This window comes from Pelecanus crispus, chromosome 11, assembly GCF_030463565.1.
Source record: "Pelecanus crispus isolate bPelCri1 chromosome 11, bPelCri1.pri, whole genome shotgun sequence".
NCBI classification, from domain to species: Eukaryota; Metazoa; Chordata; class Aves; order Pelecaniformes; family Pelecanidae; genus Pelecanus; species Pelecanus crispus.
In genome coordinates, this window is record NC_134653.1 from 1,473,297 (window position 1) to 1,500,120 (window position 26,824).

The following is a 26,824-nucleotide window of genomic DNA, read 5'->3' on the forward strand; positions in this document are numbered from 1 at the left end:
GGCTCAGACCAGCAGCATCAGTTCGCATCCGAGCAATGGAAGGGATTGGAAACAGTGCTCAGCCTCAGCCCAGGTAGCCTCTTACTGGAATTGCTTATTTGAACTGTTTCTCAAAACACGGATTTCCAGCCAAAGCTGGCTCCATGCTCACCTCCATCTTTTCCCACCGTTCATGCTCAGGCACGGCCACCGGCACCCCGGTTCCTCCTCCCCGCAGACGGAACCCCTGCGCAGCCCCCGATCACTCACCTGCTGCCCCCCCTTCCTCGGGGCGGGGGGTTCGGAGGCTTCCCCGGCACAAGGAGGCCCCTCGAACGGAGCTGCGGTAGCGATCCTCTGCTTCTGGCTCAGCTGCAGCAGAAAACACCCTTCCTAAGGCGTGGCCGGTGCGTGCCGGACCCTGCAGCTCCCCCATTCCTCCTCGCCATGACACGGCGCTCCCCCAAGCCCATGGGACCCGCAGCTGCGATCCGAGCCCTGCGCTTGACCATGACCCCATGCACAGCCTTGCTGGCACTGCAGCTGCCCGTCTCCCCGGTAGCTGCTCACCCCGTCCTCACACTGGCCCCGGGGAGCAGAGCGGGTTACAAACGCTCCTGCCAGCACAGGGCAGGGGGATGGATGCCTAAAGATGGGACATGCAATTGCTTTTTCCAGCAGGATTGGCATCCACCAGCTTATGGTGCACACAAAACCCCAGCCTTGAGCTCGGCTGACCCAGAGGGACCGGGCTAACTCCTTACTGCCCTCAAGGGACAAGATGGGAGTGGGGGCCAGCACCGAAATGCTGCCTGGAAGAACCACATTGTCTAATGGATTGGTCCATGTGCAGTTCAGTGCGACAGCTCAGAGAGGCTCAGACTTACAGCAGGATGAAGGTACCGGAGCATCAGTCTCCATGGTATCCGACAGACCAATGCTCGGACAGCCCGATACACGCAAACCTCAGAGATGGCCACTGAGTTTGGAAGAAGCCCAGATGAAGGACGAACCCAAATTCAGAGATCTCTGGCCATCGTGTTTCCACGCATGGACACGCATGCAATGCACCAGAACAACCAGAACTTCACGTGGTCAGAGATTGCCCCTTTCACCCGAGGAGCTGAAAGGAGCCAGGCACCAGCCTGCAAACTGGGGACAACAGTCTGAAACAGCCCGGTCCTGGGAGATTTACTCCCCTGCTTTCCTCCTCTGCCAGTGGCTGGGGATACCTGCTTTGTATTCCTGAAATACAGCTGCAAACTGCAAATATATCAGCTTCTCCTTGACATCTTCTGACGTTCTTCTAAAGGAATATACAACACTTCAGGTAGGTTGGGCCATGATTCTGCACGCACAAAAGCAGTGGTAACTGATGTGCAAACTAGGTGAGCAAATGCCCAACAGGTTTCCATGCTCAGCAGGGAGTATTTGCACCAGGACTTGGAGCTGTTTCTCCCTGCGAGGGGACAGGCTGTGCTAAAATAACTCTGCTCCTCCAAAAGACTCTCTTCAAGCAACGCCTCTTTTTACCTACGTCGAGTCCAAAATAAACACATCAGCACAATGTAAATAGCTTAGAACAGAAGAATGGGAAAGCAATTAAGAAGCCCAAATCCCAAGATTAAGACATTTCACTCCAAATTTGCCCCCGCTTTTCCGCTGTCTGCCTGCAAAGCCCATAATCCTCAGCAAACCACAGTCGGTTTTGGTGTTGCCGCAGCCCCAGGTGATGGCGAGGGGAGAGGGGGACCAGGGAGGAGGAGAATCACCGCCTGCCTTCCAAGTCTCCTTGGGAGATCCGCGCTCCCGGGGAGATGCGGCACTGCCGGGGCAGCCACGCTCCCCACCGCCTCTAACCACGGATAGCCACGTACATCGACCGCTGGAGACATCCCGAGGGACACCACCGCCATCGCTTATTTTGCCTCTCTGATCTGAACACTGCCCCTAAACCAGCTGTTTGCTTTCAGGACTTCCTAACCTCTAACGACCCAAGTAGCTTCCAAAAGCCTTTGCTCCCAGAGACAACCTCTCCGGTGCCATCTCTCCTCTCAATGCAGTTTCCTCCCAAAACTACGGGGCTCCATGGTGCAGAAAAGGTAACCTCCCGCCTGACATTTACAGATCAACCTCATCGGTAGCAGGAGCTGGAAACTCTTCTGCGCTGCTCTACGTCCCGCGCAGCCGCTGCCTCCGTGCAGGCAGCGTGTGGGCAGGAGCCAGGCAGGGCAGAGCCGCAGCCGCTGCCCCCGGGGAGAGCCGGCTGCTCCCTCGCTGCCCCAGCCTGCTCCCGGCACGACGGACCGAGGTCCCCGGGGACCCGGTGGGACACGGCGTGTCCGTGCCGGAGCGCAGGGGCTTTCCTCTCACCTGCCAAGGACTTGTAACCAAGAAACCTGGCAATCTTTTGCTGGCAGTGCTCCTGCTCTTCACACGTCAGCAGCTGGTAGATAAACTGCCAAATGACTTGCTTGGCCGGTGTGTCCAGCACCGGGTACGCATCCACAATGAGAGTGTCAATATTCCTGCAAAATCCGAAAGAGAGGGCTGGGCAGTGAGCGCATCCCTACGGCACAGCCCCACCACGCCGCTTCCCTGGGCTCCAGCGCTTCCCAGCCTGCCTCCGCCTGCGTCTCAGCTGCTGGGCTTGCCTTTGAGTCTTTGGCACAAGCAGATTATTTCAGAGCAGAGGTGCCAGGCTGCGAGCAAGGGACCGAGCCCTTTGGGAAGTGGAGTTGTGCAGCTGGTGCTAACGGGGAAAGCAAACTCCTGGGGATGGGCAGCACCTGACAGCCAGGTATAAAACCTGGTTCGTGAGTCAGCCAGGGTGCCTGGGGTGGAGGAGCACCAGGAGGCAGAGAGAGGCCTGGGAAAGACCTGAATTTTGGCCAGCAGCAGGTAAGCAGGCTCAGGTAGAGATGCATTGGAGGGGGCAGCTGGGCTGGCAGCCTGGCTGGGCTGAAGGCTCGGTCTCAGATTGGCTCTGCGGCGGGTAGAGATGGCGAAAGGGCTGTTGAGAGTAGCAGGGCTGAGCCCCTGATTCACTGAGGAGGATAAAGCAGCCTGGGGAAGGAGGGCTGTCCTGGGTCAGAGAGCTAGTCAGGCTGCTTTTCTACTGAGGAACTGAGGCAGATGGGATGGGTTAAAGCTCATTGCAACTGTTGCATCCTTAATGTAGAAGTGATAATAAGAACCTCTTATAATGAGCTGGAAGGATGTTCCATGCAATCTGCTGTCTTGGTGTTAATTGAATGGACCATCGCAGCCTTCTGAGGGGCAGGGACCCGGCACGCAGCGGGGAGCTGAAGGGTGGAGAGGCTCAGATGCTGCCTGGATTTTGTAAATGAAGCATCTTGGGGGAACCCCAGAGGCCAGGAGGGATGAGAAGTGGTAGGAGCGATCTAGACCCTGCCAGAAGCTGTGTGCTAAGTTTCTCCCTCGGTTTGGGTTAACTTGCCTCTTCTGTGGAGCTGGGCACAGCTCTTGGCTGTCAGAAGCCTATTTCCCGTTCAGAAAAGTTAAAGAATTGTGGAGGAGCTGCTGAGGCAGGTGGCTGCTCTGCCCTGTGCAGGCACCGCTCTTCCTGGCTGGTGGCCAGGGCCAGCTGGCTCATCACATGCACACTGGCTGGGGGGTTGAAGCCCGGAACAGGGGTGTCCTGACTCCATCACCTGTGTTTGCTGCTGGGAAATGTGGCTAGCTGCATGGCAAGCAACATAAACTTAATGTTTGGGGATTTCCTTCCTTGGTGGAGCAGTTAGAGGTCACAGCTGGCTTCTCTGGGACAGGCATGCAATTAGGTCATGATGAATTATTGTTAAATGGAGCAGTGGCCTCTGTGTTGAGCTATCCGGGGCAGCCACAGGCAAAATGAGAAGGTTGGAGGAGAGGATGGGAGTGCCTGTGCCCCCGCTGAGCCTCGCTCCCCACGGTGGGTGACAGCCCCCAGTTAATCGCTGCTGGAAGACCAAGCAATGTGGGCAGCCCTGCACTGGGAGGGGAACCTGGGGACTTGATTCATGGTACTTGGGTTCCCACCTTTGTGCTGCTGAGTAAGAGGAAAAAAAAACCCTGCTGGGATTGGGTCTGCATTTCCCAGTTGCAGACCCCGAGGGCTGGATCTGCTCCCACAGCTGCTGTTCCTCAGGCTGAAATGCCCAACTGGGGAATCCTGTAGCAGCAGTGCAGTCTCAGGAGCACACAAAGCAATGATTTCTGTTTTACTGGGGCAGCGTTGGTGATCACGGGGCCTCAAGAAGGTTCACTCAGCTGGTGCCGGGGGGTTCATGCAGCTGTACCTCCCCCAGCAGCCGCAGGTACAGAGGCAGCCCAGCCTCCCCGTGCACGGGGGATGCTGCAGGGTGGTGCACAGGGGCAGTGCTATGGCATTGTACGTGGTAGTTTCTAGTCTCTTACCATCAGTAACCTAAATACTGAGGGCTTTACTGCATTTCCTCAAACTGAGGATTCCGATCCTTTGATCTTCACACCAGCAGATTGCCGCACTGCGGGAGCCTGCCTGGCCCTGGCCCGTGCATCTGCAGCCGGTGTGAGACCCAGGCTCCCAAGGAGCAGCCGGGCAGCCCGGCTCGGTTGGCTCAGCAGCTGCAGGAAGAGGCAGCAAGCATCTCCCAGTGCCCAGAGGGACGGCTTATTCGCCATGGTGCGGAAAGGTTAAAGATCAAGGGCAGAAAATAAGGTCACTACTGAAAGCCTTGAGTCTGCCAGGGGATCGGTTTTGACCCTTGCAGCAGGGAGGGGAGGATGTGCTCCAATGCAGGACGGGGGCTCTGCCAGCCACGGCCCTTCCTGCGCTGCCGCCAAGATGCTGAGAAGAGTGAGAAGGCAAGGAGGAAATGCAGCAAGATTTACTGAAAGAGGTGAAATGGGATCTGTGGCTGTTGGGGATGGCTGGACAGCAAGAGAGCCTGTGCAGTGGGGGACTGAGGTTGGTTTATGAGGGATTAAGGGGTGACTGAATTAACGTTAAAAGCTAATGGGCCTGCCCTGTCCTCGGGCAGGACCCAGGATGGGCTTGTGCCCTGTGAACATGCACAGGGAGATACGCACTGGGGAAACCGGAGAACATGATCACAGCAGAGCTCAGCGCCGACAGCCTCACAGCTGAGGTCTGCCTTCTGCTTGGAGACCAACTCTGACGTGGGCATCGCTACCAGGCCAGGTATCGCCATTAGAGGAAGGGAGCTGCTAACAAGTTACCGATGTTGGAAGAAGCCTTCCAGCGCTTTGCAGATGGTATAGCGCTCGGGTGGAGTCAGCAGGTGCTCCAGCTGCTGGCTGAAGGTCCTTCCTTGAATCTTGATGCTAGAGGGGAGTAGCTCTGCAACCCACTGCAGGGAGGTGAGGGCGGAGGAGGTGCTCGGGGAGTCAGCAGAGTCAGAGTCTGCAAGGCGCAGGTAGAAAGAAAAAAGAAAATTCAACAGACAAAAGGTCTTAACCATGGGTTAAAAGGCTTGTCCTGAATCCAGGGGTCAGTCCTGGGGACAGCTGTGCCCGCACACAACGGGTGCTCCACAGAAATACAAATCCTGATGTGCTGATACAGACATTGTTACCCCAGCAAAAATGGATTTTGGTCGCTGGAAGGCAGCATGGTGACATGGAGAAATGGCTCATCTGGAGCTGTGACTGCCCCTGCCTTCCTCCCATGCTCTGGCCCAGCTGCGCTGGAGCTCGTGGCTGTTCCAGTAGGTCCATGGACCTGCTGGAGATGAGCAGGGGTGTTTTGATTGGGATGCTCTCTGGGATCTATCTCTTCAGCCATGCTGCTTCTGTGCTTCCCGTAAATGCATGCAGATGATATTCCTTCTCTAGCTCTCTAAAGCATCTGCTCAAGTTTCAGAGCACTTTGTGATAATCATGGACTTCAAAAGCAGCATCAGTCGAGGGTTACCTGCGAGTGAACTGAGGCATGGAAGGTCATTTGCTTTGCCATGCTCATCTGCTATGGTCCCCATGCCACAGCCTGGCCGCCTCTGCAGTGAGCGCAGGGCAATAAGCGTCGCTGGGAGAGGGACCCGACCGCGTCTGTGGGATGCACTTATCCACCAAGGAATGTGGCCAAGGCAGCAGGAGCAAAAAATTCCATCTTTTCTAGGTTTCTTTTGGGGGGCAGTGAAGGAGTTTGAGTGCTGCTGGCTCTGTACCACGAAGAAGCGAGGTTCTTGATTTTGTTTCTAGGGCACATGCGAATGAGTTGGTAACACCAAGCTCCTAACGTGAAGCTTAGGAGAGTCCACTGCCACTCTGGAGGGAAGAGCCAGTCCCTAATTCCTGGCCCTACGCCTTGCAGAGCAACACCCCAATGACGCACCAACCCTCCTGCCTTCGCACAGCTTTGGAAACGCGGCAGCGACCGCGCTCTGCCCTGGGCTGCGGTCCTGCCCCTCCGCTGAAATCGTGCTGACAACCGCCCGCGTTGCCCCAGATACCCTCATCTCCCGCTGACTCACTCACCAGCAGCAAGCTAAATTATTCATAATGGCAGCAGTTATTCTGAACAGCACAGTCCATACACAACTGTGGGATTTGCACGGTGACCATGGATGCACAGGGCTGGATTACTTCGGGTCAAGTACACAGCACAGACTGCATGTAAAGGACATCGGCAAGGGCTGTCAAGGACGATCATACAGTAGGATGAACCCTTCTGGGGAGCAGCCAAGCCTGAGATCAAGCCTGATGCCAGAAAGCGGGCAGCCGCGTGCCCCGGCAAGAGGAGCAGCCCTCCAGGCAGCGCTAGGCTCCAGGCAACACGTTAAACATGCTGAGCCTACGGGCGGTGTTAGGCAATTCCCTCCTGCGCCGGGAATTCGGGAGCCGGCGTGGGATTTCTGCTGCTCCGGCCCCTTCCCTCCCCATGCTCTTACCATTGGAGAAGTTGACGATCCCCTCTTCCACCACCAAGGTAGGCATCGCCCCGCTGCCCTGCAGCATCGACACCACCTTGTCATGGGAGCAGTTCCTGCGGGGCACAGGAGAGCCCGGGTCAGAGCTGCCAGGCAGCGGCCGGCGGGAGAGCAGCAGAGGAATGAAGTTTGCAGCTGGCTCGTGTCTCTTGCAAAAAAGCCTCATCTTGCTGCTTGCAGCCAGGCAGTGCTGGGCCCCGCTGTGATGCCCCTGGACTCTGGGTCTGTGCTTGGTTTTACCTGTGCTGCTTGGAAAAGAGCCTCCCCGAGGGGGAGCGTGAATGGCCCCCCGCGACTGGGCTCTCCACTGTACCTGCAGCAAGGAATAACCGCAGGGCGTGCCTGCGAGCACCCTGCGGAGCTGTTACGGCAAATGAAGCCAGCGTTGCTTTAAGCTACGCTCAGACCCAGAAGATGAACTTTCCATTTAAGTGATACAGTGCTGCGGGTCTCTCCTTGCCTGGCCTAATTCTGCATGAAAAGAAAATGCAAGGTGGATGTAAAATGCATTTTTGTAGGGGGAAAAAAAAAAATCTTGGTGTGTCCTTGGACAAGGGTATGGGCTGGCCTGGGACAATGCCTGCCAAAACGTGGGCTCAGAGGACAATCTTGAACTCGGTCTCCTTTATTTTCTGGCGGTGCTGCATCAGCCAACAGTTTGCTGGATCAGCTGAAATGTGAGAACCTGAGCACTGACAGAAGCAGCATCAGATGTTTAACCTTTAAATATTCATCACTTTCTTATCCTGGAGTCTTTTCTAACTCTTTGCTTTTGCTTTTTGTGTGGAAAGACCAGCCTGAGGAAATACAGGCTGCTGCCACTGCGCTGGCAAGCTGCACACTCAGCTCTGGTTTGATTGCTTTTGTTATGCACAAATAATATAGAGAAGAATTAACTTCTGGGTGGAAATGCAATTGCCCATGTGGTTTTAAACTTATGATCCTGTTCTGGGAGTGATTTGTGGGCTGGCTGGTGCTCTGCTCTTTTCAAAAGCAAAACCCCAGGTGTTTAACTTGTACAGCTTAAGTCACAGTGGCTCAGATCAGGGTCTGCAGGTGGGTTGCAGCCAGGAGACCAGTTACATGTAGTGCGTCATGCACTGTGCACGGCTGTTTGCACAGAGAAGTCAAAGGAGGAGCAGGGGTGGAGCTGAAATACTACTCTTGGAGCCAGTTTTTGTAAAAGAATTGTAAAGGAGATGCTCGTATGGGGCAAAACCCCTTATGCACCTCAGTGGACAGCTCTCAGGGATGACCAGCTCTCGTTTCTGTTGCACAGCAGTGAACAAGTGAACACGCGTGTGCTTGGCCACCTGCTGGGACCCCTGGGCGCAGCTCTTCTAAAGAGCCTCTTACCTCATGTCCAGGCCGTTGAGGAACAGGATCCGGTCTCCAGCTTTGAGAGCAGCCTTCTCAGCCGGGCTCCCTAAATGCACAGGGAACAAGAGGGGCTTCAGCTGGAGGACCCCTGCTTACGGGGATGGGGTCCCAGCTCTCCCACCACTCTGTGCCCAGCCGTGCCCAGGGCTGGGCATCCACTGCAGCTGGGTGGGCTGGGGCTGTTCGCAGCGCCCAGCAATGCAGCGCCCAGCAATGCAGCGCCCAGCAATGCAGCGCCCAGCAATGCAGCGCCCAGCAATGCAGCGCCCAGCAATGCAGCGCCCAGCAATGCAGCGCCCAGCAATGCAGCGCCCAGCAATGCAGCGCCCAGCAATGCAGCGCCCAGCTTGCGTTGGAAACGCAGGTGTGATTTCAGGCTGTTCACTGAAACACAGACATTTTCCACCTTACAAAAGAGGGAGTGCCTGAAGCTGAAATAAACTGTACTAAAGACACTAATTCTTCAGCTCGGGAGACTCTATCACTGAGCCTTGTAAAAGTCCCTTTTGCTATTTTCTAGCAAACAGCAGGCACTTAAAATTTGAGTTTAGACCAGAGATAAATAAGTGTCTTTGCACCTTGTGGCTGGAGGTTTTCTTACCTGGCAGAACGGACTCGATCCACACCGGGGCATGGCCACGTAGCGTGAAGCCAAAGCTTCTGTTGCCTTTATAAACTCGCACAGTTCTGCAGGTAAAAAAAGCAGATGTGAAATCAGAGATTAACAAATATTTGGTTCTTCTTTCCCAGCCCCACCAAAGCTCCGTCAGCCCAGGTATCCCCTGAGTGCCCAAGCGCTTGATGCTCGCTGTGTCCCTGCAAGGTCCCCTTTGACACCAAAGTGGCTTTCAAATGCTTTTGGGGTTTCAAACCCCCAAACGTGCCCTGCCCGCACTGCCAGCCCCTCCTGCCTGCAGCCTGCCCGTGCCGGGGAGCAGAGGGAGCCCGCGGCGCTGGGCCAGCTCGGGGTGGTGGGGTGGGGAGTGATTTGGGGGTGCTAGAAATGGCCCAGACAAAACCTCGGGGAGGGCTGGGGGGATCTGGATGCCACTGTTTTAGGGGCAGAGCCCCTGAGCATAGCCTCTTGCTCTGCATTAATTACCGAATTCTTAAAACTCCCATCCAGTCCTTCAATGTGTTTTTAAAGTGGAACGTGGGATATAGCTTATGTATTACACAGCACGAGAGAGACAAGGTGTTTTGGGGGGCAAAGCCCTCGTAGGCTGCTGAGAGAAATTAAATTTGGCTAGAAAATTTTGGAAGGAGCATTAGGAAATCTCTCTGCTGGGAGGCTGACTGGAGCTGGGTGTTGCTCCCCATGGGGAGCCGGGGGAAGGCAATATCACCGACATCATTTACAACCAGAAAGCCTGTTGTAGGGACTGATCCTACACTGGCAGAGAGAGCGACTCTGCTGGAACTGGATTTTGCATAAGTCACACCAAAAATTATCCCGGCAGGAAGGTGTGCTGCAGCCAAACACGCTGGGGGTACCAGCTGGAGGCAGGGGAATAGCTCGGGACGTGCCTGTGGCAGCGCAGCCCCTCCCGGGAGCATTCCCTGGTTTTGCTGGCAGACCCAATCCTGCTCTCCTGTTTGTGGGACGGGGCTGGGAACGGAGCCGGAGCGACCAGCAGCACGGCAGGGATCCTCAGCCCTCCAGGGCTGCTGAGGCCTGGCCCTATGGGCAGCGGGAAATGGGTTCATCCCCTGCGCACCCGGGATTGTCCCGCTTGCCTCCCGCAGCCGAGGCCTCGCACCCAGACACCCACCGGGGCACGGCTGGACGATAAAGCCTGCTCTGTGCCTGGGTGCCCTGCATCCCACCGGCACGGCTGGGTGCCCTCCGTTCCACTGGCACGGCTGGGTACCCTGTATCCCACTGGCACGGCTGGGTACCCTGTATCCCACTGGCATGGCTGGGTACCCTCCATCCCACTGGCATGGCTGGGTACCCTGCATCCCACCAGCACAGCCGGGTACCCTGCATCCCACCAGCACGGCTGGGTGCCCTGCATCCCACCACCACAGCTGCGTACCCTCCATCCCACTGGCGCAGCCAGGTACCCTGCATCCCACCAGCACGGCTGGGTGCCCTCCATCCCACCAGCACAGCCAGTTACCCTGCATCCCACCGGCACGGCTGGGTGCCCTCCATCCCACCGGCACAGCTGGGTACCCTGCATCCTTCTGGCACAGCCAGGCACCCTGCAGCCCACCCAGTGCAGGAGCTGACATCCCCTCGCAGCCTGCAAGTGCTGTCTCAGCTCCTCAGGCGGCTCATCCCAGCCAGCCCTGGCAGAAAGGGTGGCCTGGAGCTGGGACAAGGGGTGCAAACGTGCCCAGCCTTTGAGAGGCAGAGGTCTTTGCTCATCCTCATCCCAGGAGGATTTCACCCACTCTGCACGCCAAAGACATCTCCTTTCCTAGTGCTTTCCCCGCTTTCCCTGGTATCCCTCTGCCATGCTGCCATCCATGCCAAATCAGACCCTGCCGTGTGAATGCGAGGGCATCCAGGAGAGGTGTTACCTGCGGGCAGCCCCCGAGGCCACATTGCTGGTGATGAGCGAGGCAGTTTTCCGCAGGCTCTTGCTGGCCTCCTCATGGCTGCGGGGCACGGAGCTGGCACGGGTGGAGACGAGGAGCCGCTCCTGGTGGTCCTCGCTCCGGCTGCGCCGCAGCCGATTGCTGTGCTGCTCACTCTTGGAGCGGCAGAGCTTGCTGATCAGGCTCTGTGACACCACCTCGTCAAACCGCTGCCGGTGCTTCTTGGGGATGAAAATCCTGGAAAAATGAGACAAGGGAAGGGAGTGAGGTGTGGGGCTGGAGCGGCTGTGGCCCAGGAGCTCTAGATCCAGCCATACTTGGGAAAGGAAAGGTCAGAGCAGCCCCAGCCCTTTGTGTGCTTTTGGCCTCAATCCTCCCTGGAGCTGCAAGTGCCAGGGCCGGGGATGCTGGGGACGCCGGGGACACCGGCTGCATCTCCTGCCCCGTCCCATGCATGGCTCCACTGGCGCAAGGAGGTGGGACCCCTCCACAGTGCAGTGCTCACAGAGACTGATTCAAATGGCTCAGTTCCTCCTCATGCATCCCGTCCCGGACCCCCTCACCTGCCGGTCCTGGTACACCGATGATGAGGTTCAGCTCGAGTCCCAGATTAATCGCTTCCCCCCACGCCAACAGCCAGGGAGCCGGCCGGGCAGGGGAGGACCCTTGTCCCCGTGGTGCCCATCCTGTCGCAATGCTGCTCCTTGCTGTGTGGTACCCACGGCCGCGGGTCCCAACGTGCAAGTGCCCCCCCCCCGTGTTGCCAGTGCCAAACCACCTCCTCCAGACCTGCTTCTTCCCCAGCACATTCTAGGACCCCCAAAATATTGCCCCCCATCTCCTGTCCCAGCCCCGTTGCTGGGAGCCCTGGACTCCACTCTCCTGGGGAGGAGGATGGGCACGGTGATGCTGCAGGCAAGGGGACATCACTGGGAACGTGCTCCATTTCAGGTCAGCTCCCCTCTGCGTGGTCGGAGCTGCTCTGCCAGCAGCCAAGTGGCCTTTGTGTCCCTACAAAGACCCCCGGGGACCCTCGGGGGATGCAGAGTGAGCGCAAAGCGGGATTCCAGGAGAGAGCAGGGAGGGTATCTCTGCACCGCTCGCACCCCGCCCGGGGCTGCATCCCTGTAACACAGGGAAACATTTTTTTCTTTTCCTTTTCCTTCTGCCATTGCAAGTGAGACGCTGTCACCTCGCTGACCTACTCCTACCCTCCCGTTTGCACATTTAGGGGCTCCTGGAGGAGCTGGTATCGCTGTGTGTTTCTATAGCAACTCTTCCCCACACCCGTACGGGGCTGTCGCAGTTGCATTTGCTCATTAGACAATACCGTCTTGTGAGGTTCATTAGTGCTCTTCACCTCGTGGCACATGAGAACGCGCTCCCTACATTAACACAAACTCCAACACTTGCGGCGGAGGAGGGACGCGAGCATCACTTCCAGACCGCCCGGGGGGCACATCTCCCGGGGAGCACACCTCCCAGGGGGGCACCAACTGGGCCAAACTGGCAGAGCTGGTGTCACAGGACCCAGAGCAACTTGCTCCGAGGGGCTGCCCCTTCCTGCGGCCAGCACGGCGTGGCTGTGATGAGGGCCGGCTGCTAACGAAGCGCGGCTGGAGAGGCTGGGGCTGGCGGGGGGCTCCTGCGGGTCTCCCCCATCCCTCAGGCAACTTCACCAAAGGAACCCAAAAGCCTGGGTGAAGCCAGAGGAGAAGGAAGGGGAGGCTTCAAATCCCAAATCTACCAGGACCAGGACGTCTCTGTTTCCCCCCAACAACAGGCAGAACTCAAAATAAGAGCTGACGCTCTTGCTGAGGAGGAGCAGACAGATCGCAAGCCATCCTGAGGCTAACATATGTTCATGCAAAGCATTTGGTGATAATTTAAAATAAGTGACACGTTGGTACAATTCACAGTCAGTTTGTGATTAAACAGCAACTAGAAAAGAGCGAAATCACGCTAATAAATAGTTCACCCAGCTGTAAGCAGGCTCCTGCGGGAACGCAGGCTGCTGCAGCCCCGTGGCAGGGGAGGACACGGCACGACGGCAGCAAATCCCGGCAGGACCCCACGCCTCTGCCCTGGGAGAAGTCCGGCTTCTTGCAGGCAAAACGAGCACGCTCCCATTTAAGTTGGCCAAATTAAATTGGCCCTGCTCGTTCCAGCAAGGTTGTCCCACTTTGCGCCGACTGCTGCTTTGCCTGCGGCTGACAAACATCAGGGTTGAGGAGCAAAGCACGGCTAGCTCCATAACCAGGCACAAGGACGTACTTAAGGGTTTCACCATGAATTCACTCAGTGCTAGAAGTAAAACGGTGTCTTAGCAAGGAGAGGAGCTAAGTGACTGATAAAAATAATCCTATTAAAGCACGTAAAATAGTTTCCTTCTGCAAAATCCTTTGAGAGAATTTGCAGTGTGGCCTCAGGGCGCCCGGGATGGCCCCATGCCACAGAGCTGCTGGGGGCTGGATTCCCCCGAGCTCCCCGACACCCTGCGGTTCGGCGGGTGCTGGCCTCCAAACTGCGTGAGCGCAGGTCTGGTCCTTAACGAGGGACCCACCAAAGGCAGCACGTGGGGTGGCATCGGACAGCGTTGATGCCTCAGCCTGTCCTCTGCCCCGGTACAATGCCGCCCGTGCAGCATGCACCAGCACAGGGCGGACGGAGTCCCGCGCTTAGCGGGAAACCACAGCTATTTCTGCAGCTCCCTGCTGTCCCACGGGACAAGCCCAGCTTTGCCTGTCAGCGGGGAGCACGGATGCACCCACCCTGTTTGCAGAGGTCAGCCTGGTTCCAGGGGCAGACCCCCCCGTCCCAGCAGCCCCGCCGGCTGCACGTGCCCATGGGAGGGCTTGGGAGCCGTGCAGCACCGACCTCGTGCCTTCAGCTTCCTCTTCCTCCTCCTTGCACACTCCAGGTGAGCCCTGGCTCTGTTCCCTGTTGGAGAGGGGATGGGAAAGGTGTCCCCAGCCCTGCGCACTGCAGCCCTGTGCCCACTGCCTGGCCCCGGTGCAGGGTGCGCTGAGCCCCAGTGCACTAACCCCTGCAGCGGTGCCAGCACACGCTCATCAGGAGGATGCAGTCCGCTCTAACTCACGAATGCTAAGTCAGGGTGTTTTCCAGGCCGGGAGAGGCCCCGGAGGCTGTGAGCTGCTTTGCCTTCGCTCCCTCTCCAAAGCAGCCTGGCCAGGACGCCAGCACGCTGCTGCGGAGCGGGAAACCACCCGGCAGGAGCCCGTCTGCCGGCACAGCTGACCCCAGCCACTCGGCTCCCGGCTCCGGGGCTCGCTTCGGCAGAGGATGTTTAGCACATCCCGGTCTTTGTCACACTCGCTGTTCTTAAAACTCCCAGGCGGGTCACTTGCAGCTCACCTCCGAGCAGACAGCCCCGCTTCTGCAGCCTGCGCTTGCTGAGAGCTGCCTCCCGCACCGGCCCAGCGCCATGGAGAACACCTTTCACGAGGGCACACGTCCTGCGACGGGCACTGAGCTCACCCGAACGGTTCCACCCGGAGCTGGGTGCTGAGACTCGCTGGTGCAGGATGCGTCCCCTCGAGCGGGACAGCGGCTCCAGCCCCGGCAGGAGCAGGTGAAAGCAGCCCCAAGTTTGCTCAGAGCTCGAGCTCAGCCGGGGCAGGAGCGAGGGGTCCCCGGTCCTCGCTCCTTCACAGCCCCTGCACCATGCAGCACCCCAAACCCCCGTCCTCACCGTCCATCCCTTTGGTGGGCTATAGTCATGGAGACAAAGCAGACCCAGACGTGCTCTTCCTGCCTCTCCCCAGCCCCTCACCCCGAATTTTTCAGCTGAGCTTTGCTCGGCTCCCCCCAGCCCCCGTGCCGCCGCTGCGGTGGGCATGGGTTGGCAGCAGGGCTGCACCGGCACCGGGAGGCACGGTCCCCGCAGCTCAGAGAGGCAGGAGAGACGTCGCGGGGACGTCTGCCGGGGCACAAGGCATTCCCAGCACAACCAACGCCATGCACGCCGAGTGGAGCAGAGAGACGTACCGAAAATGCCGAGAGAAACTCCGGTCCTTTCCCATTTGTCGGGATGCGGTGGGAACAAAAGGGAGATGCTTCAGATCCTCATGCAGCTGGGTCTCAGCCTCGGCTCACGCCCAAGACGTGGCCGGATCCAACAACCAAACCGTGCGCCAGCCGGTGCCCCCCTGCCACTCGGCACCCCCGCGGTGCGCAGGGACCGCAGCCAGATGGGCCGGCTCGCCGGCAAACTTTACCTGGGCTGAGTCCCAGCCTCCCTTCGCCCTCGCCTCCCCGCCACGCTCTCCGTCCCGGATGGAGGTTTACCATCCACCGAGTGCCTCCTTTTTTTATCAATTTGGCTTTAGCGCCTGCTCTGCCCTCCCTGCTCCGGCTCTGCCCCAGCTCACAGCGACGAAGCCTCTCGCTTTCCCTAAAAACTGCAGTCGCTGTGATTTCCAGCTGGAACGATCTCGTAACAGAAAGGAGGGCACGGCTCCGCGCCGAACTCCGGGGGGATGCCTCCCTGGTGCTAATTAGTTGACTTCTAAAGTGCTTCTGTTTAAATTACATGCTGCCGTAATGGGGGAGAAACCTTAAAGGCAAACAGCATCGGCGGCGGGTGCGCAGCTGCTGGGCGCGCAGGCGGAGCTGCCCAGGCTGCACCAGGACCAGGACCAGGACCAGAGCCATGGGCCCAAACCTCCCTCCAAGCCACAGAGCATCATTTACCCCCAGGGTAACACAGCAGCGCTTTGCATTAGGAATAGAAGATTTAAAAAAAAATCTTTAATTTAAATAACACCATCTTTAAACACAGCACTGGCGCTTGATGAAAAGGATGTGAAGCTTTCCAGAGCTGCTAAGAGCAGAGACAATCTCCAGGTAGCAAAGAAAGGAAAAAAGAAAAATGTATGGTTTAGCTCCCAAACAGCTAGCAAAGACCTGACCTTGAGCCTGTTGGCTGTGCAGAAAAACACATCCCAGGGTGGATTAAAATACTGAGCTACACTTGGATTATGCCTGAACTGTGCTGTGCAAACAGCTACCAGTCTGGAAAAGCACTTCTGCCCCGACAGCGTGCTGCAGTGCTAAAACTCACACGCTTTCGAGAGAGAAAACTCGTGTGCTGCTTTACCCACGCAGCAGGGCTTCTGCTTATGAACCTGCATGGATGTTCTCAAACCTGATCTCCCTGTTACCTCGGCGTGCATGGGCAGGGGTGTCGGCAGCTCTGCACCATTCTCCAGCGCCAGCAGCACCGGCAGCCATGGGGGGACGCGGCGCCTGCGAGCCCCCGTGCACGAGCGGGACTGGCTCCAGCCCGGCAGCGAGCGCGGACCTGCGATTTTCACAGGGGCTGTTATCCCCCGTAATGGGAGGCTCGGTAATCACTCGTCTGGCTGCAGATGTTTTGCAGATGTGACCGTTGTTATCATTAAACAGGAATGAAGGCGCTTTTCCACCCGGGAGCGCTGACGTAGTGGGATGCAATGGCTGTGCACCGGGGCCAGGAGCCCCTTGCAGCCCTTCCCCGGCCACCCCACTCGTCCCTGGGGGCAGCCCAAAACCCCCAGCCCCGCACGGCAGCTTTCGGGGGGGTCACCCTCTCATGACACATCCCTGCACCGGCTCCAGGAACGACTGGTGCGTTATCTGCTGGTAAGAGCCTCCCCGGAGCAGCGCCGCAGCCCGTGCCCGGCTGGGGGTCACCTTCCCCATCTGCAGCCGAGCACCGGGGCCCCGGGATGCTCTCGCCTCTCCCGAAACCAGTGTCAGCTGCTGGGGACATGGAGACCTTCAAAGAAACCCCCCCGAAAGGCTTTCTCTGCAGCTTCCATCCTGCCCAGCGTCGCCCGGCGGGTGTCGGGGATGGTGCCCAGGTTGGTGGGTGCAAACGCCTGCTTGACGTGGCACCCATGGGACGCTGCCAGCCGCTGCGCCGGGGAGACGCGGGGCCACCCGCAGCACCCGCGCAGCCCGTGCCCCGCACCAGCACCCCACACCACCCCGGGGCGCAGGGAGTTTTGTCACCCCCGGCTTTTTGGAGCCGCAGAGAGCGGTCACCTCGGCCGAGGCACTGCCCCCAACCTGCTTTCTGCTGGGAACGCCAGGGCAAATCATAGAATCGCTTAGGTTGGAAAAGACTTTTAAATGCAGCTTCCCATGTTTTCTTTAAGACACTGGAAAACACTCGGGCGAGTAACCACTTCCCAAAATAAAAGTAACAAATCAGTGGCAGTGTGATTGATATATATATATATATATCACATATATATATATATATATATGCAGCTCTGCCCTGGTTTGAAAACAGCTCAGAAATAAGAGCAGTGCCACGAAGCGCACGCCCCTGGGACCCCGACCTGCCCAATATATATATATATATTTATATATATATATATAAAATCTGCATTACAGCCTTAGTTCCATTTGTCAAAAGAAATTAATCTCCTAACAGGAGATTTTACACTGAGGCATTTTGGTCATGACCTATTTGAACTCAGCCGGTAGAAAAGGAATTCCGCTCCCAATTGTCTTCACCGCTGGCACATTTTTTTCCTGCTGCCCTAATTCCCATTTTTGGGCAGTTGACCATATGTCCAGCTATCAGATTAGGGATTTTTTTTAAAACAGAAGCAAACAAGAGCTGCTTTTCCTCCATTGTGGTCCTGCCGTCCGCGTGGTTTCACAGCGGCTCTGCCCGGACCGCGGGCAGGAGGACAGCGTCCGCTTGCAGTTTGCAGTGCTGCAGCAGGCAGCAGCCAGAGCGATGCGGGTTCGGGGGGGGACCCAGGCTGCAAGCTGCATCGGCACCCGAGAGCGCCAGAAAGCTCCCCCCAACCTCAGAGGAGCGGGTACATGGGGGGGGGGGGACAAGCGGGGAAGCAGCACAATCCGCAATATATAAATCCTGATGGCTAAAATGAAATTTCTTATCCAGAGACAGTCACAGATGGCTGGAGTATTTTAATACGGGAACATGCCAAGCGGTTTTATTGCCATGAAAAACAAGCTGAGACAAATAGATTGTGTTCGGAGCATTATTAAAATGAACTCGGTAGAATTTCTCCCGTAATAAGGGAACCCCCGATGGGCAGCAGTTTTATCTTTGTCAGGGATCAAAAGTGACGGCAATCAAAGCGGCGCTCGCCTCGGCCCAGCCTCCACAGGCCGGCAGCTTCGGCTGCACGCTTTGGTTTTCCCGCAGGAGCAGAGGCTGGTCGGGAAGCAAACAGACCGTAACCAAAGCAGCGAAGTAACAAACTACCCCTAACTTTTCTCCCTGCAGCAGTGAAGCACAACATGACTTAATGGAGATCCATGATAACACAGAGCAGCATGAACAGCCCAAGAGCTATCGTCTAATGAATTAATACAGCTGGATGTGCTCCGGAGCACACACGCATCCTGCCATTTAAATCCAGGTTAATGGGATGATGGCCATGTAAGCATCAACGCCGGTGTTTTACGCACCAGCTTTTGTAACACCGCAGGTCAGCGGGGAGGAGGGGATCTGCGTTTCCATCGCTCCCCAATTCTACCGCAAACAGCTGTTTCAAAGCCAAACGCCGCTGCCGGGAGCTGGTGCAATGCTGGCACGGGCACCGCCGGTGCTGCCGCCGGCACAGGGGAAACGCGCGGCGCAAAGGGAGACGGCGACCGGTACGCGGTGGTGTGCAGGTGCTAAACCCCTGCGCAACGCAGGTGAGGCTCCCACCTGCACCGCTCGGCTCGGAGGGTGGCTCTGGCCCCCAAAGTCCGGGGAAAAGCCAGCGGCCGCTGCGACGGCACTGCAGAGCACTTGGGTGCAGAGCCCGTGCCGTTCCTCTGCTGGAATCGCAGCTCTGCCCTGGTTTGAAAACAGCTCAGAAATAAGAGCAGTGCCACGAGGCGCACGCCCCTGGGACCCCGACCTGCCCAAAATAACCCGCTCCCCTCCCCACGCCGGTGCGAGACACGCACAGCCCCTGCACACGCGCTCGGCACAGCCGCGGGGAGCAGAGGAGGTAAACCCCGCGGCTCCCCCGGGACTAGACCCGGGCTCTGGCGTTTGCAGGTGATGGAATAACACAAAATCAGAGATTTCCCTCTCCCCCGGCAGAGCTGCGATGCCCACCGAGTCCCTGACGAGAGCAGCTCTGATGCAATACGGATGCTAAGAGTTAATTAACTTGTGGCACATCTCGTTTTTGCGGTGCTGGGGCTTGCTAGATTCAAGAATTAAGCTGCTTTAAACCCATTCCCCTCCCAGCCCCCTCAGCTCCCGGGAAAGGTCCGTTCTTACTCACCCGAGACAGCTCATCTTTCCCCCTCGCTGCCGTATTTCATCATTCTTGAGCAGAACTACAATTGTGCACTTTACTACACACAGCAGCCATATGGGCAGGGGATGGGAGCGGGGAGGAACCGGCGCAGCACGTGCATTATCCCTGCTATCCACAACCAAACGGATGAAGAAAATGTCAGCAAATTAAAATCTGCAGGAGCTTAATTCTGGGCAAATGGGATGAAATCCATTTGAGCTAAAAAGAAAAAAAAAAACAAAAATACCAACACTGGAAAAAGCCCAGCCTGAGGACAGACAGGAGGAGGAGAGGTGTCTGCAGCCCTGGGTCGATGTGCGTGCTGAGTCGGGGGATCTTGGGTTACGCTGCACCGCAGCACCTTGCAGGGAGCACGTTAAACCCCGGGGGGAGCCCGGGGAGGGGACAGGCAGGGGAGGAAGGACAGCCGGCAGCAGCAGCGGCCCGAAAATAAATACAGCTGGTGCAGAGAGGAGATCCAATCAGGCCAGCGTGAGGGTCAGTGGCAGACAGGGACGTAGCGGCCGCCTGGCTCTGCACGGCGGGGGCTGTGCGGTCACCCAGGGTGGGCCGCCGCCACGCACACTGCAGCAGGGCTTGGCCAGCCTGCCGGGGCCCGGGGCTGCTGGTGAGGCGAGTGTTGGGGACCCTTGCCAGCATCACCCCCGGCATCACCCCCGGCATCGCCCCCAGCATCACCCCCAGCATCGCCCCCAGCATCGCCCCCAGCATCGCCCCCAGCATCTCTCCCCAGCATCTCTCCCCAGTCCCCAGGCAATGGGCACCACCATCACGAGAGAGAAGGGGCTCGTCCCAGCCCCTCCAAGTGTTCCTCTCAGCACCTCTCCTCCCGGCTTTGCAGGGCGGGAGGCACGGGTGAGTTCGTGGTGTGCAGGGCTGGCCCCCAGATCTCAGGTGGAAACAGCCCCCGGGGTCAGGGCAGCCAGGCACAGCCTTGCAGGGATGCCCGGGCTGGCTGCTGGGTACCCGCGTGGTCCCGAGCCCGTCCTCGCACGGCTGCACGTGCCCGCAGCGGTGGTCCCGCAGGACGAGCCCCAGGGTGCTCACTGGGTCAGCTCCAACGGGCTCCGCTCGCCCGAATTGCACCAACACACACCACTGCCCTGCGCCCCAAGGACAGTGAGACAGCCACACCAGCAGCACCCCATCCCTGGAGCCAGCGCCGGAGCCAGGACCCCTCCTTGCACGAACTCCCCGCACAGCTCTTCCCCCAGCCTGGGGCGCCAGTCGGGGCGCAGACCCCAGACCCCTCCTCAGCCAGCAAGGAGCCGAACCAGCTTGAGCCATGCGGAAATCACCCCCATGAATTCACAGCACCCCCTAAATCCAGAGCGCCCAGGAGCCGCTCACCACCTCTCAGTGAGTTATTAAAAGCATTAAAAGCTCTTGCTCGGCAGCAAACCCGTCGGGTGGGAGACCCCGGGATAAGCAGCTCGTACCACGCGCGGCAGCGCACACAGAGCAGCCCCCGCCTCCCCAGCACCCCCGCAGCTGGGAAACCTGGTCTCCAAAGCACCTTTTTTTTTTTTTTTTTTTTTTTTTCCCTTGACTTCATTTCATTAAGATTAGACGGTAAATCTTTTCCCTAAGCTAAATATTTCATTTCCATTAAACCGAGATTAGCTGCCTGATTTACGGCGCCTCTTGCCCCAGCCCCGGCATTGACCTTTCACATGGGGGCACAGGGCGGCCGCGGGTTTGTCTGCAGCATCGGGGGGCTGTAACGCGGCGCTGCCCCACGGCATCACGGGGCTGGGCATGGGGCGAGCTCTGCACCGTGTAGCGGGGACGGCGGCACCGGGTCCGGCCACGCTGTGCTCCGCTGGGATGGGGACCTGCTGTGTCCCTCGCAGGGGGGCTTGGGTCCAGAGGAAAATTTAGATATTTATTCAAATAGTCTCTGTGGGGGGGGTGGAAAATATCGTATAATTCCCCAGGGATGAAGACAAACGGGCTCGCTGAGGTGTTCGAGGCATTTCCACGGAAAAGACTTTGTTCTGAATTGTGGGTGGCGGGGTGTTTTGGGCTGGGGCTAGTTTGGGGTGACGGCTCAGGTGGGGCTCGGTGCCATCCGTCCCCACCGTTTGCAGGTCGGGTCGCCCCAGGACAGTCACAGGGGACAGGACAGCCTGGACACGGGCACCTGGGCAAGGCGGCTGCCGGGGAGGTGACGGTCCCCTCCGCACCCTGGCTCTGCAGGGGTCTGCGCCCGTCCCCGCTCGGGCGGGGGGGGGTCCGGAGGGGCCCCGGGTGGCCCACGCGCGGCCGCGGCAGAGCAGGGGGATGCTGCATGGCAAGGGCCACCGACCCGCGCTCCCCATCCTCCCCAGCGCCGGATCGCAGCAGGCGCAACGGAGACCCCAGCACAGGGACGTTGTTATGGTAACTGTAATATCTTGCAATTCCACTGATTAAAGCAGGAATTGGAAAGCCAGGCCCAGAGCGGAGCCAGATGGAGACCTGATTCCCTAATGGCCATGGTCTCAGCCTGGCCGTAATCCCCACCATGTGTCCCCGCACCGGCACCGGCACCGGCACTGTCCCGCAGTGCCGGCCCACGCTGCAAGAAGAGCAGTGGAGCGGCTGCACCGGCTGCACACCCGCAGCACAGCCGCTCTGCTGGGGGCTCAGGAGGTGCTGAGAACCCCAAACCCAGGCGGAGCATTGCCGGAGCATCCCGGGATGAGCGACCTCAGCCCTGGCCACCCCAGGATGCTGCGGGCAGTGCTGGCCCGGAGGCAGCCCCCAGCCGCCCCTGCTGCCGGAGGTGCTGGCAGCCCTGGCCGACCCCTCGCCCGCCGCCAGCTCTCGCCTTGCCGAGCTCGGTTTATTTTCTGGCCAGGCTCTTGGAGAATCGCCAGCCGTTCTGCAGCTAATCCCATCTCCCTTCGAAACGACGGCCAGAAACAGGAGCCACGTCCCGCGCTGCAGGCGCAGGCGGTGGCTCCGTGGGGCCGGTGACCGCCACTCCTTGCAGGGAGGAGGATGGCCAGCGGTTGGTGCAGTGGTGGCCAGCGGGCCACCACGGTCCCCCCCGTCCCACCCCGGGCAGGGCAGCCACGCGGGCTGGCGGGCACAGGGACGCCAGGCTGAGACCCCACCAATTCAGCTCAGCTGCCCCTCGGAAAGGGGGTTGGCATCTTCCCCGTGGGAACCTCCTGACCCGCGCCCGCACCGCTCAGCCCTGCACGCTCGTCACCGACGGGCAGATGGGTGCCCGTGGTTTAATGACCAGCACGGCGGTTGCTGGCACCCTGTACCTGATGTTGTCAATCAGATGCTGATGGGACTCCTGGGTGAGAACCATGCAGAGGGCATAGGCCAAGTATTCAACCTTCCGCTCTGCCGCATACTGCTTCAGGACAGTGAACACCTTCTCCTTGACCTCTGGCTGGTCACGAAGGATGTCATCCACCTGCAGCACGGGAAGGAAGAGGGAAGGGGCATTGAGCAGCCAAGCAGTTACCCGTGCATACAGAGGCACTGACGGTGCAGAAAACACGTCCGTCTAGTTGCAGCGTCTGGTCAGCCAACGAGGAGGGAACCCATGCGGGGAGGAAAGAGAAACTTCAGACATCGGCCCATCACACAGCACCCCGGGGCCTCGCACACGTCCCTGGTATCGCTGTTCTGCGTGTTATAAACATTGCACCGGAACAGCGGCGTGACCCCAAACCCTGAAATGCTGCTCGGGCTGGGAGCCGGCAGACCAGCCCAGACTCTACCTGGCAGAGGCCACCACAATGGGCTTTTGGGGGTATTTAAGCCTCTAATCACGCCCTGATCGTGCCGGGCAGCACCGTCCTGCCATTAACTCCAGGAGGCTGCAGGGAAGTGGGGACAAGGAGCATGAATGTCAGCACCAGCCCTGGAAACAGCATCAGCAGCTCCCAGCCACTGTCCTGTCCTCTCCACCTGTGACAGCCATGACAGGCAGAGTAATTAGCTAATTACCATCCAGCCAATTACCCTGCATGAGATCCTTCTTATTAGCCTCTTCCCAGGCTAGGGGGCTGTTCCCTGTCTTGGGGCTGTGTTGGGTGCTGCTGCCTTGCCTGCAGCCTGGCTGGGAGCAGCAAATATGCACCAGATGCGGAAAACTCCTCGTGACCACCCTGCAGTGCCTCCACGGACTGGGTTTTCCTGCGAGGTGATGGTTTTGTGCTGACAGCAGGTTTAACAGCTTCCCTCCAGCTCTGCCAGCGCAGGGGGAAGCAGCAGCGAGGGGAGGGGAGCCCCTCGCCCTTCCCCAGGGCGTGTGTGTGCACCCCTGCGGCAGCACTGCGAGGGAGCCGGCGGGCATCGCCCGGCAAAGCCCCCTGCGCCGGCTGGGAGAGGCCCATGCCCAGGGAAGGGCCAGAGCCGGCGCCTCCAGGCGCTCGTCCCACTTGGCAGCTCCCCGGGGAGGGCCGTCGCAGGCGCTGCCACCCCCAGCCCGACCCTCCAGGTGCTGCGGGGTTTGCGCAGCCGCCGTGCGAGTGCCGCGGGGGCTCCTGGCAGCGCTTCAAGGTTACCGAATCTGGGGCAGCCGAGGCAGCTGCGTCCCCTGAGCCGACTCGCTTGCTTTTCAGTCCCAAGGTCCAGCACAGAAATGACAAAGACCGTGGTGTTCCTGGTGGGCTGAATCCCAGGATGCTGCTGTTAAATTTTTGCCTGGGCTGAGGCTGAAGGGCTTGGCGGGTGGGAATGGGGGGTGCTGCCCGTGCAGTCCTCAGCGTATCCCCAAGCATGCAGGGGACAAGAGGAGATGTTGACCTGGAACCGAGACCTGCAGCACTTTGTGCTGATGCCCCCAGGCTGCTGGGACGCTCGGCTCGCACAGCCTGGCTCCAGCCCTGGCCCTGCTGCCACCAACGCTGCCACCGGTCTGGCTGCCAGGCGAGTGCAATTCGAAGAGGCGCTCTGCCAAATGAATGCGGGTGGGGAAAGCCTCTATACCTCAGGCTTGTGCATGACCTGCAGGCAGCACAGGCACAAAATGCAAGCCACCGGCACCCTCCGACCTTGCAGCAGGTGGGCAGGAGTATCTGGGTGCTCATGGCACCAGCAGCACCCACCAGAGCCGAGCTCCCAGGTAACTGCGGGGGTAAAGCGTGCCACTGGGTTTTCTTATTTTCTGCGTCATGTTAAAAAATGGAGCCACTTAAAACATCTGCGCCATTAATTCCCTCTGGAGAGGCGTCTGCCAGCTGAGCTGCGCTCCAGTGCCTGGGAGCCAGCGACACGTGAGCTCTGCAAACCTGCTTCTGCCCAGGCTGGCTGGGGCCATCGCGGGCGGCTTTGCTCGGCGGGGAAGGGAGGTGGCAGAGGTGCTGCTGCAGGCGCTCGCGGCATCGTGACCAGCTTGCTCGCTTCGAAAGCGCTCTCCTGTGATCATCCAGGAAACGTTTACATGGCTTAATGTGACTTCACGAGATGGAGGCAGTGTGGAACAACCTCTCATCCTCCTGTTAATCTCCTGTAATCAGCAGGTATCTGTTTCACATGCAGTGCTCTACCTTATGAATCCAAACCTCAGTGCGTATTTGTGAATCTATAATGTAAAAGCTGATTTGGCTGATACCCACGAATCTCTTTATGAATGTCTTGCTCCTTTATTAGCTCGGGATCAAAAAAACCCCACAAGCCTGATTATTTTCATAACAGTATTTTAAAAGGCTACTTTGAAATGGAAATTAGAAAGATTAAAAAAACAACCATGATCAAATTTATAATTAGCACGAAGCGATGTGTTTGGTAAACTACCCGCTAGGCAGCCTTCAGGAACACAATGAAGATGTAATCACATCGATGTTTTCCCTTTGCAGTGGAATAGGAGCTAAAAAGTCTACGGAATGACACGCTCAAACTTTGAAGGGACGTCCAGCCGCGCAGGAGGGAGGGATCTGCCCCCGTGGGTTTCCACACGCTCTTGTAGTGCAAAGGAGTAAGTACTTGGGGCTATCCCCGGGGGCATCTCCGAGCTCTTTGCAGCATCCATCTACTCTCCCAGTAATTATCAGACCGTTCTCTCGTGCACTGAAGCCCCCAGTCTGCACCCCAGCCCGGTGACGGAGCCAGGAGCATCGCCCTGACCGAGCGCGCTGCAAGGGCTGAACGCGAGAGTCTCCAAACCGCTGGGTGCAGGGGGTGCCCAGAGCCCCAGGCGTTCGCCCCACGCCCCAACCTTACCTTTCTGCTGAATTCCTGCGCTTTCTGCTTCCTCTCCAGACGCACGGCGTCGGCGCTGGGGACGGGGTCCTGCGTGCCAGCCCCGCGCTGCGGCCGCAGCAGCCCCAGCCGCAGGGACCGTCCGTGGCAGGACCCCACCAGAGCGGCCGCCGTCTCCTGCAGCATCACCGGCATCCCGTTGACTTCCAGCACGTAATCTCCCGGTTCGATCCCGCAGGCAGCAGCGGGTGAGTCTGGGCTGATGCTGGCCACTCGTGGGGGGCTGCCGCTGGCCAGCTCGAAGCCAAAGCATCCCCGGGGACTGGGGGGGATGTCGACGTGCTGCAGGCGGGAGACCACCCCGATGCTGGGGGGCACGTTGCTGCAACGCCTGGCCAGCCCGAGCAGCGCCTCGCAGCCCAGGGAGGAGACGGGCTGCCCCTCGATCTCCAGCACCTCGTCACCCGGCCGCAGCCCCGCCGCCGCCGCGCAGCTGCCCTCCTGCACCCAGAGGATGTAGCAAGGACCGGTCCCGCTTATCTGGAACCCGAAGGCCTCGGGCCAACCCTGGTTGGTTGCTGGCATGGCTGCAACTGGAAAAGAAGGGTGGAAAAAAAGTTGTGGTGCGTTTTCGATCCTTAACATCAGCTCCTGTAGAGGCCGCATGGATCCCATCAGGCGTGGGGGCTCTAGTCTGTGCTGCACCCCCCCCATTGTGGGGAAGGAATGCTCCAAGAGGGACAGTTTTCCTCTATATTTCCCTAAAAATGACTTTTCTTCTTCTATTGTCAGGCTGCTGGCAGTGCCGCTGCCATTAGCCGTGAGGAAGCCGAGTTGGCCGGAAAGGTCGGGGCTACGCGTGGCACCCGGACCGTGGCCTCGCACAGCCCTTGCCTCGCCCATCAGTGGCACCTACCTAACCCCCCCTCCCAGGGAAGCGTGTTTGGGCACCTGCTGGTATTTATTTGTCTAGCAAAACGATTATTTCATTTCCCTGGCATGTCATGTTAATGAACAGATCATCCAATGACTTAAGACAGCCTTAATTTAACTAACTCATCTCAATACTCAATATTTTAGCAGTTTGCAATGGCAAAATTACTGCAGATTCCTTAGAATTTGCCAGATCCTCTCAGCTCCCCTGGGAGTATTTCTTTGTGCCCTCCCTGTCCCATGTATAGCATTAACCTGATCACAGCATCTTGAAATACAAAGATGAGGATTTTCAAAAGGATGTGTTTGTGGTTCATTTGAAGTGTTAGGACTGGCTCCACGGATGCTCAAGGAGAAATCGGGCACATCAGCCCCAAACATCTGCGGAAGTCATCTTTGCCCAAGGTAAAGTGGATCAGCTGATCCACGCGGCTCACTTGGATGCCCTTTGGACACCGCTGATGTGTAAGTGCCTGCATTGTCTGCTGACACTTGATAAATTAATTTGCATGTAGATTTTCTCTTCATTTGATCTTAGCTGTCTGTGAAGATGCTTTTTACTCCCACATTTATTCCATCTGTGCTCCTTAACAT

General features: G+C 58.4%; 1 protein-coding gene across 2 annotated transcripts in view; it reads right to left on the bottom strand.

Moving 5' to 3' along the window:
• Window positions 1-25,882, bottom strand: part of GRID2IP (Grid2 interacting protein) — a 40,230-nt gene extending 14,348 nt beyond the window's left edge. Inside the window, exons 1-10 of one of the 2 annotated variants that reach the window (XM_075718544.1) lie at window positions 25,319-25,882; window positions 22,408-22,562; window positions 10,821-11,075; window positions 8,893-8,978; window positions 8,268-8,337; window positions 6,873-6,967; window positions 5,203-5,386; window positions 2,353-2,507; window positions 1,417-1,458; window positions 250-336 (exon numbers count right to left, since the gene is read on the bottom strand). In XM_075718544.1, coding sequence (XP_075574659.1) covers window positions 250-336; window positions 1,417-1,458; window positions 2,353-2,507; window positions 5,203-5,386; window positions 6,873-6,967; window positions 8,268-8,337; window positions 8,893-8,978; window positions 10,821-11,075; window positions 22,408-22,562; window positions 25,319-25,882 — 1,693 coding nt within the window. Of the gene's footprint in view, window positions 1-249; window positions 337-1,416; window positions 1,459-2,352; window positions 2,508-5,202; window positions 5,387-6,872; window positions 6,968-8,267; window positions 8,338-8,892; window positions 8,979-10,820; window positions 11,076-14,846; window positions 14,882-22,407; window positions 22,563-25,318 lie in introns of those variants that run through there. The other variant, XM_075718545.1, reaches the window with a different exon arrangement.
• Window positions 25,883-26,824: the final 942 nt, after the last annotated feature.